The sequence below is a fragment of the Pezoporus flaviventris genome, unplaced genomic scaffold (genome assembly GCF_033815535.1).
Source record: "Pezoporus flaviventris isolate CSIRO_AGI_PZ_B2104156 unplaced genomic scaffold, CSIRO_AGI_Pfla_v1 ptg000041l, whole genome shotgun sequence".
NCBI classification, from domain to species: Eukaryota; Metazoa; Chordata; class Aves; order Psittaciformes; family Psittacidae; genus Pezoporus; species Pezoporus flaviventris.
The window spans coordinates 2,377,940-2,403,993 of record NW_026892589.1 but is presented as its reverse complement, the minus strand read 5'-3'; the positions used below and the strand labels follow the sequence as shown (position 1 = coordinate 2,403,993).

Here is a 26,054-nt window from a genome sequence, read left to right as displayed (position 1 = left end):
TGTAGCCTCATTTGGTCCACAGTGACAGAACTCCTGAAGGAAAGCTCCGGTTGCTAACACAAACACAGGCAATTTTGTTTAAGAATCACACTGCCAGACATCCAGAAGTGCCAAGTGTCAGGGGAAGCCACATAAGTATCATTTTGCATCACAAGACATTAAGCCAGGAAAATCCCTAAATTACTTCTCAGTAAACGAATGTCATGCAATCATCCATCGTATGGTGGTGTTAAGGAAAAACCCCAGCCCCAACAGAAAAGCTTTACAGAGTGTAATGCAATCAAACAAGAATCAGAATAAAGTCATGTATTTTCTCCCCAGCTACCAGTTTCTGTATTTATTTTGCTTCCAGTTCAGAATACATCTTTTCCTGACTTGAACTGGGACAGATACTCACTGGACATAACCATCACTCTGGTGAATTCACCACTGAAATACTCAAATGAGAGAAGGATGAATTCCCACAGGTGTCTCTTCTTTAATACTTCTTCTGCCAGCCTGAATGCTCAATTCAATTTCCATTTCTAGATGTACAGCCAGCCCAAGCTGACAGGACACAAGGACCTACTTGTACTCACTAACATTTGTAGCCTCAAGATTATGGAAACTTCATTAATACATACAGATGGGTTTCTGACTGCTGAACACCGTGTTGTGGAAATCCAAATGGTGCAACATAATACTACTGTCAAAAACTAACTGAAAAAGACAGAAGTGGTGGGATTCAAATTACATGCAGTACATGAACACATACACTGATAGTGTATATTTTGTAGGATGCTGCAGCCTCAAGATGCATCTCCACTCTGCCTTAACAGAGCCCACACCTCTCTTTAGAGCACAGAGGTGAGATAGCCAGTCTATTTAATTCTTTAACTCAAAGAGGTGAAGTCCTCTCAAAATGGAGTTCTGTTGGTAGTAACATCTAAGCTGAACAGTCTTTCGCAACCTGAAGCAGTAAATAATGGACCATGAATTATTTCCACTTAATTCTTCCCCCCCACCTCCTTTCTCAGTCTTTGTATTTAAAAGACCTTAGTCTTTTCTTGATATAGAACAAATTATTGTTGAGCAGAGGTTCAGTAGAATGGAAAAAAACTATTTTCTACCCTATGCTAGTATGAAATATAACCAGCAGGATGCCAGCTGGATTAGCTACTGCCTCTGTTTTTCAACAAAGAGAAGCATGCTTTAGAAACTGGAGAAAGGGGGACAGGAAGGAAGGTTAAAATGAAATGTGGTCAGTAGAAATTTATTATGATGTACAAGGCATTTCAGTTCCCTGCAGATACTGTTATGCCTCAACAGCTGGTGTCAAGGTGACAGCTACAAAGCAGAAGTGGAGTGTATGCAGTGAACTGATTCCACACAGCTCTATAGTTTATCATTTCTCACACTCACATTCACTCCAGTTAGCAAAATTCTGCAGTGCAGGTTCATAAAAAAGTTTAATTACACACAATCCCCCAACCCTCCCGCAACAGGCTAACTACCATTATTCATTTTCATGTGTGTCATGCTTGAGAAAGCTTTGCATATTTCAAAAAGCTATGGATCAACTAAACCTGTCAAAATCCAATCTCTGTATACTTCAGACTTCTACGTTTGAGTAAATCAGCAGAGCTTTTATGGGTCCATAAAACTCTGACTCATCTCCTTCAGCCTGGCTTTTTTCTTTCCATCTATTTGTTCTCATTACCAGCTGAAGTTAATGAGAAGGCATTAAGGAATGATTTGCAGAGAGATTGGATTTCTGCTTATAATGGCCACAAAAATCAAACCTTCTTCCTCCTCACCACTAAGCCATTTGTAATTCATAACTTGATTGATTAGTGCTATACCAAAACAACACCTTCCAACTCCCACTCATACACATGCACAAACACAAACACAGTTCTCTTGCACCTTGAGAGAAATGCCACCTACATAAACAGAATCACAGATTTGTTTAGGTTAGAAAAGACCTTTAAGATCATCAAATCCAACTGTTAACCCAGCACTGCCAAGGCCACCACTTAAACCATGTCCCTTAGCACCGTATCTACACGTCTTTTAAATACCTCCAGGGATGGTGACTCCATCACTGTGCTGGGCAGCCTGTTCCAGTGCCTTTGGGGGAAGAAGTTTTTCCTAATATCCAATCTAAACCTCCACTGGTGCATGTTAAGGCCGTTTCCTCTTGTCCTATTGCTTGTTATTTGGGAGAAGAGATCCACCCTCACCTCACTACAACCTCCTTTCTGGTGCAAGAAAGCCCATATATCTCAGAGAGTAAAAGTCATAATTCCCAATAGTTGTTGGCACATTCCTTGCCATTTTAATCATGTACTTCCACATCCAGATTAAACCCTGAAGGTGATTTTAGTCTGAATTTGTCAAATGCTGAATGCAATTTTCTTCTAAGACAGGTGCCATCATAATGGCTAATTGGTAAGTCAGAGCTTTAAATACTTTGAATTGCTTAAAAAGAAGAATGATTTGTACTTAGAGGGATACAGTAATGGGGTAAGGACTAACTGAGATTAAACAGTGAGTTGAGAATAGAGGGGATAGCTTCTGAATGAAGATTTGTAACAAATCTCTCCCATACTTCCAATCTAAGATAGTAATGTCAAAGAATAATATCTCAAATCTCAGTAGGCATATGACAAATACATGTGTCTATTACTATCCATTGCTTTCATTAGTATCTGCTTATCCTCTTAATATTGGCATCTGGTAGTTCCAGAACAAAATAAGCACACTACCTCTTAATCCTAAAAAAGTGACATTTCAAGCCTCCTCTGTAAAGGCAGTGTTGTAGTTGTAAGGAGATTTGAACTGTGGACAAATGGCAATCAGTTGTTACTCACTTGGTGGGTAAGGTACTGCTGTCCTGCCATCCTTCCCTACAGGGCGCTCCTCAGACCCCACTGCCGGCAGTTTCGATGACCGAAGAGCTGGTGATACAGCCTAAAAGCAGAATGATCACATACCATGCTAAAAATACACAACATACTGGAATTCAGAAGCTATTAAAGATTCTGAAAACTCTCTGAACGAGATCTCACAAGAGAAAAGTGTGCTTTCTCCTTTCCCATCCACTCCCCCCAAGGAGTCTGGATTTCTTTTTCCTCTCTTTCAACACCACAACAAAACAAAAACAAAAGTCTCTGAAATATTTGCCTGTCTATACCCTCCCATATAGATACATACATATAAGCATATGTATCTATAGACACACAAATTGTATTGAAGATGTTATCACAAACAGCCTGAAATTAATTTGACTACTCTACCTGCTTCCATGTTCAGACTATTCTGAGATAACAATGAAAATACAACACAGAGTAAGATGCCATAAAGTATCACCACAGGGACAGCTCAACACATGCAGGTTTTAAGGCAGAAGAACATTAGGTCTGGCCAGGCCAACTTGACAGAAAAAGGTAATTTGACAGTCCTGTAGCTGCAACGTCTGAAGTGTAGTTTGTGTGGAACCACAGAACAGGGAGGACTGGTAAATAAATCGGTGTACTTGAAAAGTAGTCCAGAAGCAGCCATCAGACTTTTAAACAGTATTATCTACTATCAATCAGTATAGGATCATTTCTGTATCGTTGTGGCTATATTAGATTAAGCCTGAATATAGTAATTATTCTAATCTTTGCCTTTCCGTGCGTCTCAGGCTTTTTTCCCTAGTAACTGATGTAAACCTGCTTTGCCCTCTGTATTTCCTAATATTCAGCAACTATTCCTCTTTGCACTGAAATAAACTGCTGTAGGAATAGAAAGAAACACGCCTCAGAGAATTACTGAAACTCAGTAAGGTTGAATTTATTTTTCTTTGGGCAGCTTCTCAGACAAGGTAAAAGAACAAATCACTGGTTAATGATTCTGTAACTCTCAAGAGAACACAAAATACTGACAAAAGCAAAGGACATGAAACTAGATGTAATGCATTTATAAAGCTTTACCTGTGGCAGTATTCGTACAGCCTGCCAAAGCAATGCCTGAATCAGCAAGGTAGCTGTATACAGGTTCCCTCATGCCTGAAAAACTGCCAGACAACACAAGCTTTGATATAACCTACATGATATATTCCTGAATTATATATACACAGTGATGATTTCTCACTTTGATGGATCTCCTGAAAGGATACCTCTCTTTGCTAGCACTTCTTCCTAGTTAAAATCCAAGCCTGCCTACCTGGAAATTCTTTCCTATCTATTAGGGAGAATCATTCCCCCCTGGGATTCCATCCTGCTCCCCCTCTTTTCTTGACTAAGGTTTAACTCTACAGAACACTCAGTCCTACAAAGACTTACACCAAGCTCATCTTCATCTGAGTTATCAAAGATATTATCTAAATCATGAAGTGATGGAGCCAGATCTGTCACCTGTGTGAGGCTACCAGAGCCTACGCGGCCTGCAGCATTGTCCTGCCGGGTGTCTGTCAAAAAGAAAGGGAAAAACAAGAAAAATGGGAGCAAAGTTGAGAAACACAAGAATGCCTTTTCTCAATTTGACTTCTTACTCTAAAGAGGGGACAAGGAAGAATCACTGAGCCCGCTCTTCTATGATGCAGCCTAGAAACTGCTTTGCAGGTGTATCAGGAAAGAATGAAGGCAGCTACTGCTCAGCTGCAGTGTTCTTACAAATTTTAAAGTAATTATGTTATTATAAAAAGGACAAGTAGAATCAAGGTTTTTTTTTCTATCCCAGGAGCTATAGCCCTGATGTTGCAGTAGAATATTCAGCATGTGATTTTTCCTTTCAGATTTTATTGAGCAGTTTTGAACAGTTTTGCTTTGAGGATCGAATTGAAGAGCTTTTACTTACCAGCCTTAGGAGCAGAGCTGAAAATAGACATGGCATCTTTTCCATCAGGAACTGGTGTAGAATGACCCGTCGTGGGGATTTCCTTGGTACCAATTCCATCTTCTGACTATAAAAAAAAATCCAAGCGTTTTTACTAGGCATTAATTTAAACTATTTATCAAAGAACAACTGTTTTCCTATGTCCAGCCATGCTCAGGGCTCTGGATTAAATGCTCTGAGATGCAAAAAATAATTAAGAAGGGAAAAGAACACAGTTGTCTGCTGTTTATTTACATGTGGAGTAACTCTGTGCACTATTTACAAAGGATTCCGTACACATCAGTCAACTTTGATAGCCAGCACACAGAATTGGCCACCTCCATTTCTCCAGGAAACAGCTATTTGAAGTGTGGTGGTTACCTGCACAAGAACAAGTGAGTGACCTCCAGAGTGGCTAAGATACATAAGAAGGATCATGCATATGGGGCAGGTGATGACCTAAGAATGGTGATCAAAGTGTTTTCTTTCACATACGGAAGAACCCCTCTAAAGAAATGTTCAAAGCCAGTACAGTCTCTATGCCACCAATCCTGTCAGCAGAAGGCTACGTTAATTTTGCCCACGGGAAGAGATCCGAGTTTAGCAGCGAGGTGATGTGTCAAGCAAGGAAAAGAAAAAAGACCATTAAGTTCTTTCATCTGTACAAGGCCCAAAATTTTATTTCATAAGTCTGGCACCTGCTGCTGGTCAAGCTGAATACACATAAGCGGGAAGCATTCCTTGCCACAACAGTGTCTTCATACGCAAACATGTTGAGAAGGATACCAGCAAATACCAGTTCAAAATTACCACAGAGAAAGGGAGATTTGCCTGTGAGCCAGTGCAGGGCAGAAACACACCATCTCTGATTCTGATCTGTGGAACAGGCTTGTTTCTTCCCGAGAGCTGCAGAGCAAATCCTGTGCTACAGTAAATCCCATCAGAACATTAACAGTAAAGACTCTGGATTTCCGTGTTACCTTGTTCTTTTTCTGAGGATCTTTCTCGGCCCCAAGTTTGCATTTTTTATTGCCAGTGAAGCTGTACTTGATATCACCATCTTCAAAAGTGTAAGGATCACTCACGTCTCCCCAGCCTTCTGCAGGTTGTTGTATTAGAGGCAAGGGGTCAAGATAGTTCAGTGGCTGCACTGGCTTCTGCTCTTCCAAGATTTTAAACCGTTTATTAGGTTGTGCTAAGAGCCTGAAAGTGAAAATAAAGAAGCAAAAGCCATCATGAAACAAAACAAACACCATCAAGGTGTTTATAGCAAGGAAAAATAACAGCTCTTAAGATCTGTAGCTGCCATACACAAAGACAGCCCACTCCATCCTCCTTAATCCAAGAGGAGTATGTTCTTTCCTCAAATGAACAATGCGTTTGCCTGCATTTGGTATTAAATATCTTACTGTATTAAGAACTACTTTGGAACAATGAACAAGTATTAATCTTCTCACTACATCAATCAAAACACTTTGAAGCACACATAACCTTTTCAGCCCAGCAAACTCCACTGTAATCACAAAAGCAAGGTTGTCATGACTCAAACCTTTTCCCTTAACTAATTTTAGCTGATCCATTTTCATTAACTACTCTCTGAAGTGCATTTTTTCTATGCAATGTCAGAATGCAAAAGTAACTTTTAGGGCAGCGTAAAAGGAACTCAAATTCTCATGCTAAAGTTATAAATAAGTACATTTGCATTAAAAAACTCCAATCGTTAAAAAAATAATGAAGAGACAGTTAAAATTCCTTCAAATTTAGACAGTTCATGTTTTTCATCCAGGAAAACTCTGTTCACTATAGTTTTTCTAATGTAACATTTATAAAAGATTAGAATTTGCCCTTTTCTGTGTACAGACCAGAGGGCCCATTGGGGTTCTTGTTTTCCATCCTACTGAGACTAAAGTTAACAGTAAAACTTCCATCAGTTTCAAATACCCACAGTGGGTTTCCGAAGAAGCAGTATTATTCCATATGCAGTATCAGCATACACCACTGGACAAGCCACACTGAAATGCTTCTACAGTGCTAGTAACAGAATTTCCCTCAAACCAAGCATTTCTATATCTGGAAGGCTGCATAACTAAACACAGGTGCTCTTTTTTTTAAAATGGCCAAAAGACATAAGCTTAAAAAAACTCTTACATTTGCTCAAATGACTGTGTTATAGGTTACAAAAGATCAATTAGTTCTTATCACGTCCAACAGAAAGGCAGATATGAAAAAAGTAAGACACATTGTAATAGCATATTTCTATTTAAGCATTTAATGTTATCTGCTTGTTTCAGTTTCAACTGAAAACAGAGTTTGGCCATGCTTGGAAAGGTAGCAAAGCAACCCCTCAGATCAGCTGGCATTCTCACCTCTTCAATGCAGTGCTGTCCGAGTTGATTTCCATCTTGGCATCGTATCTCTCACATGGAAGATCTGGAGGCCTGAACTCTGGATCATCACTGGACGGGACACTGTAGGTCCTCCACATATCTACTGACTCATTGTTCTGAATTATCCCACAGTATAATGCTGTCTCACTGACCTCTGCCATCAGAGGTAACCTCTGGCCAACGAGGACTGTCCTATCATCTAAGGTGGGCAACGGCTGAAGCTCCAGCCCACTGCCATAGAGTGCTGGGTTTACGGGTACAGAAGGTGGGTCCAGGTTCTCTGCTTCCTGACCTCTTGGCTGGGGGCTGAGTGTGGGAGGCAGAGGGGAAGTAGGCGAATGGGGTGAATCCATAGGATTCATATTCATTTGCTTGCTTGGATTTCTAGCAGGTATAGAGAGCGGCTTCTCATATTTTCTGGAATTAGGGACTTCTAAAGAGGGCTCCATTCCTGCTAATCCCAGCTTCTGCCCTGATGTGTCCTGCTCCATGCATAGCTCTTCAGTCACAGAGGGCCGATGGTGAAATGGCATCATAGGCCTTTTTTGCAGTTTATCTCCTTTTTCCTGTCTCTCTGTTGTTTTGTGCTTCGAAGAGGCAGGAGGTGGCAATGATGAGGAGGACGATGTTCCCGCGCTGAATCCTGGCTGATTTATCGTTGGGGGACGGTTGGAGCCAGCAGCACAACGTTGTTTGAAAACCTTGTGCCTGAAAGCAGGCACAGAAACAAGTCACTGCACAGTTTAGACAGTTACCTGAGCTAATGGAAACAAATCAAACCAACCCAAAACAAAAATGCCACAACAGAACCCAAAGCATCGAGAAATCTTATGTCTGTTCCTGTTCTTCTAACAGATTCTGGAATGGGCCCAGGATCTGGACCAGGTCAGTCAAACCAACTCAGCTGCAGTTTCTCTGCCCAATATAAAATGGATAAAGACAGCATCCATAAAACAGCTTACAAAGAAAGATCTACTGTTTATAAAAGCTTAGGACTGTTCTGATGGAAGGTAATATAACAATCCAAGCTCCTGTTGCTTTTACTACCCTAAAGGAAGCAGCCTTGCAGACAAAATGACTGCTGTGGACCTGCCCCACTACTCTGGCACACTCTGGAGCATCTGTTACAGAAGAGAGAGATGAGAGTCATTTTTGTTAGGTTCACACACTCAGTGCATAGAAGGATGCTTTCATGGCGGCTTCCTCCTCCTTATCAGGTAAGGAAACACAAGTGCAACTTTATCCCCAAACCAAAAGAAAGCAACTACCAAACCAAACCAAACCAAACCATTAACATGCAAACTTATTACTGGCTTCATATTTTAATAGGGCTTTTTTTTTAATTTGCACCCAGTATCTTTGAGACTGGGAAGCACAGGACTAAAATTCAGTATTTCAGGTTCTGCTAAGCTGTGTTTTCATCATGTGGCTGATGGGCCTGTAGGGACAGGCCAAGGGGAATGGCTTTAACCTGCCAGAGGGGAGACTGAGATGAGCTCTCAGGCAGAAGCTCTTCCCTGTGAGGGTGCTGAGGCGCTGGCACAGGGTGCCCAGAGAAGCTGTGGCTGCCCCATCCTTGGCAGTGTTCAAGGCCAGGTTGGACACAGGGGCTTGGAGCAAGCTGCTCCAGTGGAAGGTGTCCCTGCCTGTGGCAGGGGTTGGAACTGGATGAGTTTAAGGATTCCTTCCCACCCAAACCATTTATGATTTTATAATCCCCAAGGACTTGACAACAGGAACATCTAAGCCTCCATATTTTTATTGCTCTTTTTTGTTGCTTGGGGTTTTTCTGTTTAGTTGTCTAAACAACTTCTAGCTTTTTTAAGCTATGACTTAATTGTGCTTAATATTTACACCTGTTTGAAGTGAAATACCATTTGAAAAGAAATCATTCCATCCCTATTACTGTTTATAAACTACAATATCTAGGACAGTAACAAAAAAATTTCAAACCATATAATGCACTTTTGCTCACACAGAAAAGCTACATTATCACAAGTGGACTATTAGACTGAAAAAAACCAATTCTGCTTTTATGACTTTGATATGAAAATATCCAAGTTTTACAGTATACAGGGGCTGTCAAACGGTACAAATGCAACTTCTTGTACTTGCTATATCATTTTCCTGTAACCACCATGTTGTGTAGCATTGTCCTGGCTGTCTTTGTGGGCTGTGCTGTTATCAGGACATGTTGCCAATTCTCTGCTGCAGCAGATGGTCTTTAGCTGCAATCACCCATGATGGGGAGCTAATGCCTTAGTAACTGCAGATTTGCCTTAAGCATGTTCTTGTAACATTAACTGACTTAATTCTCCATCATTCACTGTATTTTAACCGACTGCAGGAAATTATTTTAGATATTCTGTTCTTCAACACACCAAGCTGGGAATACAGAAGATTGAACTTGGTGCTGAGTACCAGACAACCCTTTAAGACTGATTTTTATGATCTTATCTTGACATTCATACTCTCATCTATACAACACACAGAATGGGCACCATAATGACTGTAGCTGTATCACAGTCGCTGCCTGGTTTCTGCAGCTACACAGAAAATTCTTATTGCAGTTTGAAATGAGGCATTATTTTCATTTCATGGATAATGTTTTAATTTCCCAGTTGCTGTATTTACTAACTCAAGCATGATGTAGTTATCACTGCAGGTATAAAAAGACAGTGTGAAATTGCAAATGCAGGTGAACCTCTCCATAGAACCAGGTTTCTGTTGTCCACTACTGGTTCCCCATGCTTTCCAGGCAAAGCTTGACCTCAGTTTTCCATAGGAAACACTTGGCACCTTGAGAAAACATTTATCTGTTCCACATTCTTGAGTGTCTCCATACAAGCAAAGCAACATATAATCAGATATATAATGTATATATAATATATGTATAATGTAAGGAGCTGCAAGAGAGTAACACTTTCACTTTGGATACAGCACAGTCTCCAGGCTGAACACTCTGCAACTTTAAGCATTCATCAAACATGACAGATAATTTAATACACTCTTGAAGTGTTTGTGCAATAAGCTGTGATTTCTTTTTGATCAGGTGCCAGTGACCATGCTGCAAAGGTTTTACATTCTCTTGGGTAGTTTTTGGTGTCATGAGTCATGGCAGACATGGAGTAAAGCGATTCTTGGCCCTATTTTTCCTTTTCCTCTTCCTCCAGAGACAGTAGCACTATCCCTCAATCAGGATGCTTGGAAACTTAGGCAGCTTCTGCCCCTCTTCATCATGAACCTTATCACTCCAAACCTGAAAGCTCACATCTCTGAAAAGCCTGAAGGATGAGTTCATTACGAACAAACAGTGTTTGAGTGATTCTACCCACATTGCCAAGCCTAGAATCATTTTTCCACTCAACTACTGCAAGTGACAATGATACAAGATGTGCATTGATCACCTGAACATGAGTGATGATCAGAGTTTTGGTATCAGAGTTTCCTCTTCTCTCAGCTAAAACATAACTCCCTTTTGTAAGTGTGCCTGTGTCGAATTAAACAGGGCTCTTCCAATATGATAAATGCTTACTTTCTTCAAAGCTCACCTGGAACAAGAACAACTGACTCTTTGGACTGGATCCACAAAATCCCACGAAACAGCATTGTTAGGAACCTCCTCTTCCATATTTGCAGTTGTGATTTGATTCCTCCTGAAGAAGATTAAATTATTTTAGTAGTTATCACTACTAACATTTTTAAAAAACATACGCATAAATGTGCATCTGTTCCCCTTAAATACATTACTTCCTTCTACTTCACTTTTGACACAGAATTCTGTATTCAACAGTAGTTCCCTTTACTACTCCTTAAAACTTACAGATTGATTTCTACGGGAGGATGGTACCGGCTCTGTATCAGATACCTCTGTCTGGAGTCTGAGCACAAGCAGCAAAGGGCAAGCAATTTAAACTGCATCTGGAAATTCTTCTGACATATCCAATGAGGAAATTACATGAGAATAGTGAAAAAATAGAGCTTTCATACACTTTAATCTCTAGTAATGAAGGCCCATGATACTAACAACGTGAATTCACCATATCCCTTTTGACTGGAATTTTAGCCCAACCTGTAATGCGCTTTACAATTATTATTACCCTTAAAGTTCTAACTATGAAATACATCCTACTTGTCCTTCAGTCAGACAACTTTCAGTCTCGTAACAACAATTAGAGCTAGAAACTGCAATCAATAAATCTGACAGCAGCTAGCTAAAGGCACATTTGATAGATTTGCGACATCAAAGACTCACAATTAAGATACACAACTGCAAATACAATGTTAAGTGTCAGGAGTTTTCAGCTGAATGCAGGAACAAATTTTCTTTGATAATCTGTTCTGCATCATTAGCTTTGATTAGTGGCCAAAGAATTCCGTGAGGAATAACACTATCTAAGGCAAAACTGTTACGATGTTACTTATATATATTCTGTGTTTGTTACTAACAAGCCATCAGGACTGCTGCCTTACTTGGACTGTGACCTGTTGAGAATGCACTCCTTCCAGACACGGTGAACCATGTGATTGTGAAATTTTGGAGTAATCTTGCCTGATTTCTTTGGACTGTGCACACTGACTGTCCCCTCCTGTACAGCTGAATGGCTGATATTGCTCTGAGAGCATCCACTTTCTCCTGCAATATAAATAAAGCATTGATATTACAGCTTAATAGTCACATTTGATATTTTTTCCTGAAAACCACTTTGCCTATTATATATTAAGAAATCCAATCATTTCTGTAAACTACTTCAAAGCAAGAATCAGTTCTTTAAACTCAAGATAAAACCTCACTGAAGAAATAAATGGATTAGTGTGATGTTATTTCTTTATAATATGCTTGAATTGAAATACCAGAATCAAAACATGCGTTGGTGAAATCTTACAGTTGAGATGTATACTAATACAGAAGTTCTGCAACAGTTGATTATTAGTGTATACTATTAACACAATACGAGAAGTTCTCAGTAATGCTGTATGATTATCAAAGAGATAACAAATGAAGATATTACTTCAACATGTTAATAGCCTGAAAGTTCTAATTTACATTCTGCACTTCATTTCTTTCCATCTGTGCTGCAGAAATCTCACCAGCAGATGTTTCTTCTTCTTTATGAAATGTGGTTTTGTTTTAGAATTAACTGAAAACTAAGACTCATCTTTACAGACTCAAACTACAACAGTAGAGGGAGCTTTAGGTCCATTTGGCCTGGTGGCTGAGCAACACTGCTTTGGATGGAACAGTAAGGAAGGATATGCCGCATTTTAACAAGGTCAAACCAGTGTACAGAACACTTCGTCCTCCTGCTCGTCGCAATTTCAGAAGCTTTAAGAATGAAAGGATTCAGTGCTATACATCACTGCAACTAACAGAGTAATTCTGCTGATTTCGATTAGGTGACTTTCAAAATACAACTTTTAGAATTGAATACAAGCTGCCCAACCCTGTGTCTTTGAGTCGTCGTGCTTGTGTATTTTTTTCTCCAGTCAGAGCTCTAAGTTTCTTTCACTGGCTTTCCAATGTTCTATAAGGCTATGAACTTGACAGATGACCAAAAAAAGAATCCCAGGTCAAAAATTCAGAATTAGCAAATCTGGTCTCCTTTGGGAGGGAGGAATGTGGGTATATTAGCAAACCCAACTCCAACACACACACATATACATGGCATGCGTCAGGGGCAGGAGAGTCACAACTGTCAGGGAACAAAAAAGGTGGGATGGAAAGGGGAGGCTCGGAGGCAGGAAAGGATAACCAAGGAGCTAGGAGGGCTTTCAAGTTACATTAGAGTGCATTAACTATTGTTTCCCAAAACTCTGCAATCTGTTTATACTATACAGTACAGCAGTACATGGCATAACGTGAAACAGAACTTCACAGCAGGCCAAAACATTTTGTACTCACACACTGATTTTTGTACATGAAAATCACTGACAGGATACTGGAACACACACAAATAGCTATGCCATGGAATGGTATAAACTGGAGGACACAACCAGCCCCTCACCAGAGGTCACTTCACAATCCAGTCTTTTTCTACACATTAATAATTCCCTACTTTCAGCAGCAATTTGTTCTGTTGTGTACTTGAGACACAATCACAGAAAATATGGTTGACCTGAAGAGATCATCACCTAGCTCATCTCCTCCTTCAAGGCTGGATCAACGTATCTCACTAACCTGTTCTTTAAAACACACCCACACACACACACCCCCCAACAAAACCCTAGGAAACCCTCAAGAACCCACCCACCTCTCTGCTAATGGACATGCTGTAACTTCCAACCAGTCAGTTTATTCTAACGTGTCATTATCCTTCCTCAGAGCAAGTCTTCCCTCCTCATGTTTAGCCTAGTTTTGCTTTGCTCCAGTTTTGGTTCGTTACATGTTTACAGATTATTCTTTTTCTCCTGTTATGTCTCTGAAGACTATTCCACGGTTTCTCCTTCAAATTTCTTTCCTCTAGACTAAACCACCTCGGTTCTTCCCATCTTTTCTATAGGTCCTGTTTGGAACATCTATAATCATTCCCACTGCACTTTTCTGGACTCCATCCAGTTTGTCCATCCTTAAGTGTTCAGAACTGGTGATGGTACTACAGCCACATTTTTACTAGCACAGGGCAGGACTGAAGTATCATTCATGTGCCTCAGACTAATCCAGTTTATGTACCTCATTTACTGATTGTGAACTGCATGACATGGATTTCCATTCCAGTTCTCCAACTTTTCAGGGCCTTTTAAAACGGTGCCTGATATAATAGAAAGGAATCCTTTCATTGTTGGCTGAAGAGGCACCCCTCTGATCCTATTTCATGTTGTCCTCAAACAACGGCAGAGATCAAACACAAACTGTGCCTGCCAGACTGAACAATATGAACACTGTTTAGATATTACTAGTTTATAAATATTCTAAAATAGAATCCCTTGTGATGTACAAGTTTAAGAGGGATCTGAAGCATTTAAAAATACAATAGCATGTTACAATATGCATCAATACTTCATCAGGGATTGCTATTTACAAGTCAATCATCTTGCTTCAGGTAGTTACTGAAAAGCTTCTTGCTTATTTTAACTATCAGTTGTGTTAGAAAAAAAACACTATTCCAAGTGAATTTAAACCTCACATTTTATATTATTAGCAGTAATTACTGCTAAGTAAGACTGACTTTCTCAATGTGACAGAACTATCTAATAAAAGCTAAGCCAGCTTGCTGGCTCATTGGACCTCAGTGAAGCTCTAATACGGATTCTTTATCCCCATCTGTCCAAGTTCAAGCAGAAGGTGGTTGTCCAGTGGCGAGTGGTTTCTGATGCGAGTGGTCAGAAGTTGCCCAGTGGTGAGCAGTCTCTAATGACTTTGCTCATGTGACTCAAGTCAGAGAATGTCCTGTGAACAGGCACGTCAGTTAACAGGCGTCTATAAAGCATAAAACATGCCAGTATTTGAGAAATTACTATCAATAAAGGTTACAAGAAGAGCATGAGAAAGCTGGGGGAGTATATAAATACTTGACAGGGAGAACAGAGAGGATATAACCAGTGGAATCCAGTGAAAGGATAAGAGGTGATGGGCATAAAATGAAATACAGGAAATCCCATTTAAACATAAGAAAAAACATTTTCCTGTGAAGGTGGTTAGCCATTGGCACTGGTTGCCCAGAGGGGTTGTGCAGTCTCTGTCCTTGGAGGCATTCAAAACCTGACTGGACAATGTGTGAGCAACCTGCTCTACCTGACCCTGCTTGGATAAGACAATCTCCAGAGGTCCCTTCCAGCTTCAGCTGTCTTGTAATTCTATTAACAAGTGGCAAGTCTGGAAAGAGCAAATTCAGAAGACAATATACACAGAAAAGTTGTGAACCTGCCTTAAAAGTTTCTGAGAGGGGGAAAAAATAACTTCTTTTTTCTACATCATATATTTTCCTTTTTTTTTTTTTAACTACTTTTTATCTCAAAAGTTTGCACTCAAACAAACACTTCACTCCTCTGTTCCTTAGTTCTCATTTGAAATTGCAGCCCTAAATTTGTTACAGCATAACCACACAGACAGCAACTAATCACAGTCTTGTCTGTGTTCCAGGTGATGACAGGTTTTAGATATTTACTGCAATGTCTAAGCAGCAACAGGACACGCATATTCATTTCAACAAAGGATATTAAGGATCTAGTACCTCACAGAGCAAGCATTTGGGTGGCTTCTGAGATTAGAACTACCATGGATCCAATGAGATTAGAACTACCAGGGATCTTGAAAGGGGCATACTCCCTTCAGACAAAACATACAGCTCACTTGCAAATATCATGCATCACTGTTTGGCATCTGTGTATGATGCAAGCCTGTGGCAGGCCTCATTTGGGAAGCCCAGCTCCTTCTTATCAGTTCCAGGGACTTAAACATTTCTTTTGAATGGCCCTTAATTAAAAACCAACTGTGATGGGCAAAAAGAGCACCTAACATTTGCAAATTCTTATACCAACAAGAATTCTTAGTTAAGTGCGGTGTTTCTAGCTCTTTACAAAAAGAGAACATACTCCTATATGTTCACTGTACTCTGTAACCACAATGAATCAACACCCTCTTCCCATCCCAATGCAAGAAAACCAACACCAACCCTTCTAAACCACTGCCAGAATCCAGCCTCTCAGGTATTGGCACCACTGCACAAAAATAATGCATCTATAGAAAATGGAGTTTAACTGAATTCACAAAGTTTTGTTTAAAGATGTGTCTTCTTCATGGGTGTTTAAAGCATTTGCTTTCTTTTAGCAGACCTACAGAAGAAGTCCTCTCCTAACTTTCTGTCTATTGCCTTTCTTTAGCCTGCTACTGTTCATACTTACCCTCACTTATCATGAGCTACGTAAAACTGACTCCAGCCTCCTCACTTGCTTACCCATAACAGCCTGCTCTGGAGAAGTGGGTGGAGTAAGCGGCATCCCACAGGTACTAGCAGGATCCTTCACGCTTCCAAGCCCCTGCTGTCCCACATTTATATGGCCTCCAGTACTGGCAGTATTCTGTGACATGGGAATGTCACTCTGGGAGATGAGAACAAAGGCTGAAGGATATACCATCCTCACACCACCTACAAAGAAAACAAAAATAGAATCTGAAATATACCTGGTAATGCAGCAGCTCCAGCTACTTCAACCTATTTCCAGTGTCAATTAAACAAAACTTATTACCTGAAACAAACAGCTAAGAAATTTCACATACTAATGTACGTGTAACCCTCTGTAACCAGTACAGAGCTGAAAAAAGGAGCCTGATACTGTGAGTAATAGCATGTGGGATACAGGGAGTACAGAAGCTTGAGGCAAGATAACTAGTCAGATGTTCCAGTGTCAGGAGAGCTACAACAGGATATAGGAAAATTACAATGGCTCTTTCTGATTAATTAGATTTTGAAGAAAATAACCCTTCAGGCACAATACTGAAACTCACCAACAATGACTTCAACTGCCACAGGGAAATCGTTGTCATATCCCAGCTCCTCTTCCTCTTTCATGCCTTCTTTTTTCTTCAGCACCATAGGATAGAAATACTGCCATTCCTCCATCAACTTCCGAGTTGCTGGGTCTGACATCTTGTACGACTGGCCCGTGAGTGTACCATTTAAACCATAAGGACTCACCAACACTGCAAAGTAAGAAGCAACAGTCCCTCCAGTAGGTGTATTTAAACTATGGATTATTGAGTCTCTACCCCTCCAGCTTGAGTCACTGTTCCATGCACATCCTATTTAAGGATCTGTCTTCACGGGAAAGCTACTGCAAAATCGGGTGTGAGTTTAAAGGCACGTTCCAGTACAGCCACCCTCACAGAGCTAAACCCACACCTTTTTGCAGTTTAGATTAATAATTTCCACAATGAGGTAATCTAATTGTACTGAAACAACAAAGGGATGACCATATGTGGAAGTAATGGAGGCAGATATTCAACAGGAGGAATTTTACCAGAAGCATATGGTGCTTCAGATTTCTCAGCATTAAGAAGGAGAGGTAACAGTATATGCAGACAACTATAGTCATGTCAAATCAGGAGGACTCATTGCTCAACACGTATTTCTATTCATACTCAATTTTGCTTTTAGTCACATTTGATTTGAGAGAGTAATGAATTTAGCTCACTGAAATCAAACCTTCTATGAATTAAGTGTCTGAGCCTCTGTCAAAACTTTGTATCTAGAAACAAACTGTTTTTTAATAAAGCTTCTATAAATTGACATCTCTATAAATGCTCATTTATAAGTCTCTGGGTGTATGCTTAATTTTATAAAGATTTCTTCCTTTAATTGCTTTGAAATTTTAATTTCAGTCTGTACTGAAGACAGTGTAACTCAATGACTCAAATATTCTTAGTTTTTTTTGACACAGAGAATCACATCACAATTACATTATGAATTTAATAGGCTGTTAATTCTGTAAACCCCTCATTTCTTACACTGCCAAACAGTCACAGACACTTTCAGTTTTTCATTGTTTCACACACACACCTCTTTTAAAAACAGAAGAGCTGTCAGTCTCTGACTGAAAAGTACTCCTGAATTAGATAAGCTCTGTATTTGTATTCATGTAGCACTGAAGTTCTAGATCTGAGCCCACTGACCTAGACACGATGTAACAAAGTCAAGTAAGTGGACTCACTTCCTTAAATAGCAAGTCTTTTTAAATAAAAGTTATAATTACTGGTTTATTTATTAGATGCAAGTACCTTTAAAAACAATGTTAACGAATAGAAAGATGTGGAAAATTCCCATTCCCATATGGCTGACTCTAGAGCTGAAGTCTTAACAACATCTTCCCTTACGTCCACAACTTCCTGAACAGAGTTTATCCTGTCTGAAGAGGTACTTTTCTTTATTCACCTCTGAAGATAACACCACCAGGAGTGAAGACCCTGCCATGCATAAGTGAGGTTAAGCACATGAAGTTCCAAATCCAGCTCCCTTACCTTGGAATGGTGACGGTGAGGACTGGGCCATATGGATATGCTCTTCATTTATCAGGTAGATTGGCTGGTGCTGAGCGATCTCCACGCTTGTGCACACATTGCTTTCCCCATGGAGAAAGAATGTGAAGGCACACGACAAATGTTCACTGGAAGAGGGGGAAGACAAATGAGAAAGACATTCATTAGCATGTTAATGAACTCATAGGCGATACTGATTCCACAGCCTTGGAGGCCAAATATATACACTCTTCTGTTTTGTCACTTGTCCCTACTACATACAGGTTCACTGACTGATTGCTAACCATATACAATAGAACGACCAGCCACTAGACAGCCGTTTGACCGTGTTGGCAGCTACCTCAAAGGTTTGTTTTCCTACTTAACAGCATCATAGAATCCCAGCCTGGTTTGAGTTGGAAGGGACCTTAAAGCTCATTCAGTTCCAACCCCTGCCACAGGCAGGGACACCTTCCACTAGAGCAGGTTGCTCTAAGCCCCATCCAACTTGGCCTTCTCAGTCTCCCCTCTGTCAGGTTAAAGCTATTTGCCCTTGTCCTGTCCCTGCAGCCCCTTATCCAAAGTCCCTCTCCACCTTTCCTTTAGGCCCCCTTAAGGTACCCGTTTCAATTAATCTGATTACAAATGGGATTTTAACCAGGATTGAAGTCGTAAAAAGAAGGCTTTTGAGAAATTCTTCAAAACTCACTCTCAATGAGTACTAGCTGAAAAGAAATAAAAAAGGAATAGGAAAGATTTTTCTCTAACATCTCATGAGAATCTCCATTTAAGAAAACAAAAGCACATGAATATTACAAATAGTTGACAATGGTCTAAACTGAACCGTGGATTTGCCACTGACAATCAAACTTAATCTGAAATGAATGGAATTTAAAATGTTCCCACTTCATTCTATCCAGAGAATGACCTCCCATCATAGCTATTTGCTTAAATATTCCCTGCCACAAAGCCACAAGAAAGAAGAAAACAAAGTACATTCAAACTTTTTATCATCATTTTAATCAAGTAAAAACCCACAGAGCTGAAGCGGTAATTCTGCAGCAATTTTTCTGTCCAATACAAGAGCTGGGCACAGTTTTAGAGCTGTTAGCTTTGGCGTCAGGCCACCCATAATGTAACCTGGATTCTAAAGAGAGCTCTGAACCATCCTCACCAAAAAGAGAACACACAGGCAACTGTAGCAATTGCACTTCAGTACTGAAGTCAACCAGCTGCTCTACTACTGTCAGCTAGTTATGAACAAAGGCACTGGTGGGCTAGAACAGGAAACTGGTTTAATGTCACTGAATTTCTGACTGATTCTACACACTGTGTAGAACAACTTTTTGTCCTGCACTACAAGTTCTGTGAGCCTCAAATACTACCACAAAAACTGAACACAATGGTCAGCTGAGGAAAATACAGAGAGAAAAGCATACTTATATGATAGGTAACCACCTAACCTCCTTGGTGCCATGACACCAACAGGGACATGGGACACACTGGACCACAGTCTGCCATGGGTAAATCAGTATGTCACAGGTATTTCTATGCAGCTGTCTTGCCCCAAAGGAAAACAAAGCAATTCATCTAAAAATTAAAGAAATTGAACAATAGATTTCTGCACATACAAGAAATAAAAAAATAAAAGCAAAGCCCAATTATTTCATCAAATCCCATGTTTCCTTACAGAAGATGATAGCCCTTAATATAAAAGAAGGTCTTAATAAATAAAAAAGCATGAGAAATGTGGTCTAAAATTAAGCAGGGATAATCTGTCCAAAGGGTTCAGCATGCAGCAGGTCAGCCTTTCTGAAGCAGGAAACAAAGCTATTAATAAAGTAGGCATTTGCAACTCCTGGTTTTAGGATGTTACATGGAAATCCTCCTGGTTCTGCAAGGGTTTGACTGTGAGCATCTCACTTGCTTCTATTGACCTGACTCAAAACCCAGCCACTTGGGACCACCCAGGTCTCATTCAAGTCTCTTTCAAAGTGGCCTGGTATGAACAAATCACACCCAATCTTATGCAACATTCACAAGTACCCATAAACACCGTGAGAGTAAGAAACAGACAAAATCAGAGTTTAAAAGAGAAAAATGAATTTGGTTTTGCAGGGAATGGAATGCATTTCACCAACTTTATCAACTGAGAATCAGCTAACACCAAAATTAAGCATTAAGTTTGGAAAACTAAATGTATTTACAACTAATTACAGGCAAAAAGATATACAAATACAGACTGGCCCATTTCACTTTCCTGCAAATGACAGGTTAAAGAATAATAGCAGTGACTATTACTACTCATGGAGAGCAATAAATACTTTGTTAGGGAAAGGGGGATCATTTCTAGCACTGGATCCAAAGTAAATCACGCTCAGCTATGGCAAGAAAACCAAAAGATGTCAGTCACTCAATCACTCCTTTGCTTCAGAGCACAGGTACCAAGTCCACAGAGTACAACAACAAGCAAACCCTGCCCTGCCCCAGGCCTTCTCCTTTGTGCCCTCCATCCAGCTAAGAGAAGAAACAGCTATACAGCCTTTATACTCCCTCTGGTGCCAGAGCCACTGCTCTGAGCTCAGCTTTCAAGACCAAAAATAATCAAGATCAAGGCCTGGAGACTTCCTGCATTCCCAATAGGCTTCTGGCAGATTCCCAGTAACATGTTTGCTCTACTAACAAATACGAGTTTCGTTTCAAGCAAATAGCATCAGCACACTGGGTGATGTATTCCACTCAGGCATGTACATCCCAGCCTCCTGACATTCCTGTCTTTAGTTCATTTCACACAATTCCTGAAATACCAAGCTGCAGAAATCATTCTTGCTCCAAATAGGAGACAGATCTCTCAGTATAGTTCAAGTAGAAAACTCACCGAGCTAAAGCCAGTCAGCCTGCAGGAGCAGACTGAGCACCGAGGCTTTACTTTTAATAGGCACTTAGCTCTAACTCTGCAGCAAGACCTACATACTTCAAAGTAAAGCTCCAAAATATAGGAATTGTTCAGGTCCTCACTAAAGTCTTCCAATAGGGCTTTTATCAGCATCCAGTTTTCTTAAGAGACCTTCGACTCTTTGTGCTACCAATGGCCCCATGAAAAGCTAAACACAAAATTCAGATCAGGCTGGCGTTTCTAAAATGCACCATCTTCAGACTGCTCTTTTTATTATCTTATTTAAATGTATTTCAACCTAGTTCAAACCCTGAAGCTGACAGACTTTTGTGTAGCCACTCCACTATCTCTCCAGGTTGTTAAACTTCCCCCATTGCTGTACTCTTTCTTATCTCTCTGAAATCAGACTCTCAGAAATCACCAGAGAGGCTTGTGAAATGGCTTCCAAGCTACTTCCACTGCTCTACAAAGGGAAAATGCTCAGCCACATACCCATGAACTTAGCATGACATACACTACAGATGGATTAATTTAGCTACCTATCATTTAGGGCTTGAGGCTTTTAATTTTTTTCCTTTGCTTGGTTTTTGTTTCAAGCATACAAACAGTGCCACCAGAGAGAGTGGCAGCTGCAAGCAGTTTTCCATCAGGAAATGTGAACACTAACTTAAGTAAAACCTATTATTTTAATCTTATAACTCTCTTTTCATCATATTTTATACTTCTTGTATTCATACTACACAGGCATGCTTGTCTGTTTATACAGGTACCTTTTCAGAACCCTTTCTTTCCATTACAGGTGACTGATGGATGTCACCTTGCCAAATAGAACATATAGAGAACATGTTATTTCCAACTACAGCTAAGGCCAAGGTCTGGAAAATGTCGAAAACTCTTGAGCCAGCACAACACTTGAGCATATACTTTCATAAATATTTCTACTAGATTCACTGAGAATTTTGTGCTAAAACTAAAAAGAATTAGCTATATAAAAGGCTTTTATTAATAGAAATACAAAGAAAACCCCAAAATCACTCCTCAAATACACAGTGACAAATATTCTGTACTGTTTCTGTGCTTATTTTAGATATGTTCTTGGTGTTTAGATCCCTACATTTTACAAGGAAGGGAACTGATAAGGAAAAGAAATAGCCAGTGTCATAGAATTTTTTGTAACTAAAGCTAAGATCTGCGTCCTTCTCCTAAGTATTGCAGGTATTTTTCTTTTTTGGCCATAAAACAGAAAAATCCTCAAATAACGACTATTTACATTAATTAAACCTTCGGTTTGGCACCTGATCACTTGCTGACAACAAGTGTCTTTCAAATGTCTCCTCTGGGATCTTCATTACCTTAAATAACCTTTGAGGTGCCTAAAAATGCAGCTGAACACCTTGTCAAGGTAATGTTTGGGACCTCCCATAACCTTTATGAACACCAATCCCTCAGTTACTATAAATGACTTAAAGGAAATAACATTGCATTAAACTTACTTATCTATAAAAATCAGATGAGGATTATGAAAACATGACCATGTTTAAACTGCACAACACTGTCACAGAAAGGAGAACATCTGATGGATCCATGTATTTATTCCATTTGTTAGTAGCTTTATACAAATACCCAATGGAAGCTGCACTAGCCTGCATTCAAGCTAAAGAGATGATTTCCACACAAATAATGCAATTCATAACTGAGATTTGAATGCATGTACTAAATGTGTGCCTGTGTCAAGGTGCAGTAAAACGGTACCTTGGAAAAGATTTCAAAATACCTCCTTTTGGGTAATAAATATGCAAATCAATTACTTCAGGAAAACAGTAATTTAAAAATGCCAATAACAATTACTGTGGGATGGGGAGAAGGCGCCAAAAAGAATCACAGAATAACTTGGAAGAACATCACCAGTTATTTTCTGTAGTAGAGGGATAGCCCAAAACTAAGTTTATGATATGAATTTTCTCATTATCATTTTACTGCTTTAAAAATCACTCATTGAAAAGCACTTTTATACTCTGAGAAGCACATGCTACTCTGCACTGTGCAGCTCCTAAGTTGGGTTTCGTCCCAAACACTGCAACCAACTCACATACCCAGGAAGTGCAACGCAAACAGTACTGACACTAAATGTTACTTAGAAGAAACTGGTGAAAACTTGAGAATCCCATACTTGTAACATTCATCCTGGTTTTAGAACAATTTCAAGGCTGGTTTAAATACTTATTTCTCTATAGAGGAGCTTGAGATCCCTTACCCTGCCACCAGGCTGCTGGCATCTCTCCTTTAAAGCAATTGCCATAAAGCCACTGACTCAGTACAATTAATTCTATTTTATTACCAATAAATTGGATTGCTGTTCTAATTCCCCTGAAAATTAGGGTCGGGATCTGAAAGCCCCCGACTCACTTACCCTGAATTAGCTTTATCAAATCTGATCTCAGAAAGAGGCGGCAGTAAGACACATGCATTACGAAAACAGTCATACCAATGACACTGATCACTTAACAGACTGTAACAGAGAGGGCATAAAAAGGCTCTGCACAGATCTGGAACATGAGAGTGAGACCATAATAATGTCCTTTAAATTTGTCTAAAGCCCCAGGACAGCTCTCAGCAGGTCACAGTGGTGGTCTGGACAGGAGATGGCAGCACCTGGACACACCTACTGCCCATAACCCTCTTGAAGAGGTGAGAGTAAATTCATACCCCAGCATGAAAACTGCCTCTTTTTAAAGAATCTGGAAACAAACATCCTCAATGAAGCTTGAATTTGAAAAGCTCCCACAACAACCGAAGGCTGGATTAATGGGAGGAGAGAAGAAAAGCTTTCTGCTTTGATTTTACAGAAGTCAGACCCTCTGTTCCAACACAGTGACCTATCCATTTTCCTTAAATAAGAGAAATGCTGCACCCTCCTCATGCCCAGATCTCCACTACTTTTCTCTAGGACATAAGATGTTCCAAATTAGGAACTATAGGGACCTGCCAGGCAGCTGTGTTAGCAGAAAAAGCTTCTTCACAAGTACCAAGAGAGCAGAAGAGGACCTGGAAACAGACTTCATCAGTAGCAGCGAATAAAAAACACTAGGACACATTCTTTCGATCCTTAGGGGAAATACCATGTTCATATCATAGAATCACACAATGGTTTGTATTGGAAGGTACCTTAAAGCTCCTCCAGCTCCAACCCCTGCCACAGGCAGGGACTCCTTCCACTAGAGCAGCTTGCTCCAAGCCCCTGTGTCCAACCTGGCCTTGAACACTGCCAGGGATGGGGCAGCCACAGCTTCTCTGGGCACCCTGTGCCAGCGCCTCAGCACCCTCACAGGGAAGAGCTTCTGCCTAATGTCTAGAATTTCTTCCCAACATCTAATGGTAAAACCTCTCCATACCAAAAAGGGAGGCATTAGCTGGAAGCAGTCCTTGGCTGTTCTACCCCCAGGACCTCTCCTGGGCACTGCTTTGGAAGAATGCTAGCTGCCACTGCTCAAAGCCAAGTAGGGAGCATGATGGCACACCAGTTCTGGAGATCATGACTTGTCTGGTCCCCTTAGTAGTACAGACACAGACTGAGAGACAAAACATTTATGTGGCATTTCTCATGCTTGCAAGTAACCCGAAACATACTCTCTGCCTACCAGATGGAATTTGAATGTTGTCTAAGCTGGAAAAAGACGAAGTTAATCAGAAGTTCAACTTCAGTAGTTCACAATATACAATCAAGAAACATGGCATAATGAATGAGTAACAGTTTCTGCAGAAACCACAGCTAAGCCAAAAAGGTAAAGCATTTCCAGACGTGAGGCAATTCCAGAGTTTTCTTGATACAAGAGCCTTGCAACAAACGACAGCCAGCACAAAGCTGTCCACATTTCTGTCCTGGGCATGAATCTCACATAGCTGTTTCCTCTCTGCTATGGCCCCAGATGCAGGCCTATACTCAAATATGTCAAACAGCAACTTAGAGCTGTCCTGGGTTTAGCTGTGCTGGGAGGGGGGAAGGAAAGAAGACAGGGGGAAGGGGGGGGGAAGAGAAACTGTGTGGCTGACTGGGTTTAAACCACAATAAGAGCCTATTCAGTGCTTAACCACTGGTCACTGAAGACCTGCTGCCCAGCTGTGTCCAGCACGTGCTATGTGTTAGAGCTGGGGAGAGTCCCTTCAGCAGGAGCTTCTTTGAAGGCTAATGAAGACCCAGCTGAAACCATGAAGACCCAGCTGAAACCATTTCACTGTATCACAGGACTTCAAACATCTTTTCCTCATGTGACACACTGCTGTCTCAAGAGTAAGGGAAACTGATAACCGGGAGAAACCTGGATACACAGGGAAAACAATCTGTGTTTCTGTAGCCCTTTCTGCCCATAGTCACATGTTCGTGTGTGGCAGAGAAGAAGAACACAAGCTGCAGATTAAATCATACTGTTCTAGCAATTACTCCTTTCCTCTTTCTTTTGTTGCCTCTGTTTCTCTCTCCCTCCCCCTTGTCTCCCCCCACCCAAATAAAAAGATGGGAGAAAACACCATCAGTTACCAGAAGTACCCAGGCCTTTTAATGACTGTTTTATAACTCAACATGTTGTCTCACATATCCTGATGGAATTTTTAAATGTATGAGATGTACTCACAGCAACTCGGTCTAAATATTAATTACCTTTAGTGTTTTCCAGTGGTGGAGTAAGTACTTAGATAACAGTTTCACAATGCAGCAAGCATTTAGATAACATTATCTAAACACTTTCTGTGTTACAGACTTATTATCTCAACACTTCCTCAGTTGTCACCACCACAACCTCTTGCCAAGGCTAATATATGCCTCTCTGTTGAGATTCTCTCCCTGATCCCATCTCTACCAGCATTCTATTCTTCCCTCTGTATAAATGTATGCACAAGATGACCTGCTAGCCTGGAGGGATGCTGGAGTTTAGACTTCAAATGGATACATCAATCAGCAGCATGACAGGGCTAACAGCAATATGAA

The 26,054-nt window shown here is 40.4% G+C and overlaps 1 protein-coding gene across 1 annotated transcript in view; it reads right to left on the bottom strand.

Moving 5' to 3' along the window:
• The window catches only part of MED13L (mediator complex subunit 13L), a 186,283-nt gene that overhangs the window by 32,735 nt on the left and 127,494 nt on the right, over nucleotides 1–26,054 (bottom strand). The window contains exons 5-14 of the mRNA XM_061465785.1: nucleotides 18,181–18,326; nucleotides 16,672–16,866; nucleotides 16,121–16,312; nucleotides 11,700–11,862; nucleotides 10,778–10,882; nucleotides 7,206–7,934; nucleotides 5,820–6,042; nucleotides 4,822–4,927; nucleotides 4,308–4,432; nucleotides 2,853–2,952 (exon numbers count right to left, since the gene is read on the bottom strand). Of these exons, the coding sequence (XP_061321769.1) occupies nucleotides 2,853–2,952; nucleotides 4,308–4,432; nucleotides 4,822–4,927; nucleotides 5,820–6,042; nucleotides 7,206–7,934; nucleotides 10,778–10,882; nucleotides 11,700–11,862; nucleotides 16,121–16,312; nucleotides 16,672–16,866; nucleotides 18,181–18,326 (2,084 nt within the window). The remainder of the gene's footprint in view (nucleotides 1–2,852; nucleotides 2,953–4,307; nucleotides 4,433–4,821; nucleotides 4,928–5,819; nucleotides 6,043–7,205; nucleotides 7,935–10,777; nucleotides 10,883–11,699; nucleotides 11,863–16,120; nucleotides 16,313–16,671; nucleotides 16,867–18,180; nucleotides 18,327–26,054) is intronic.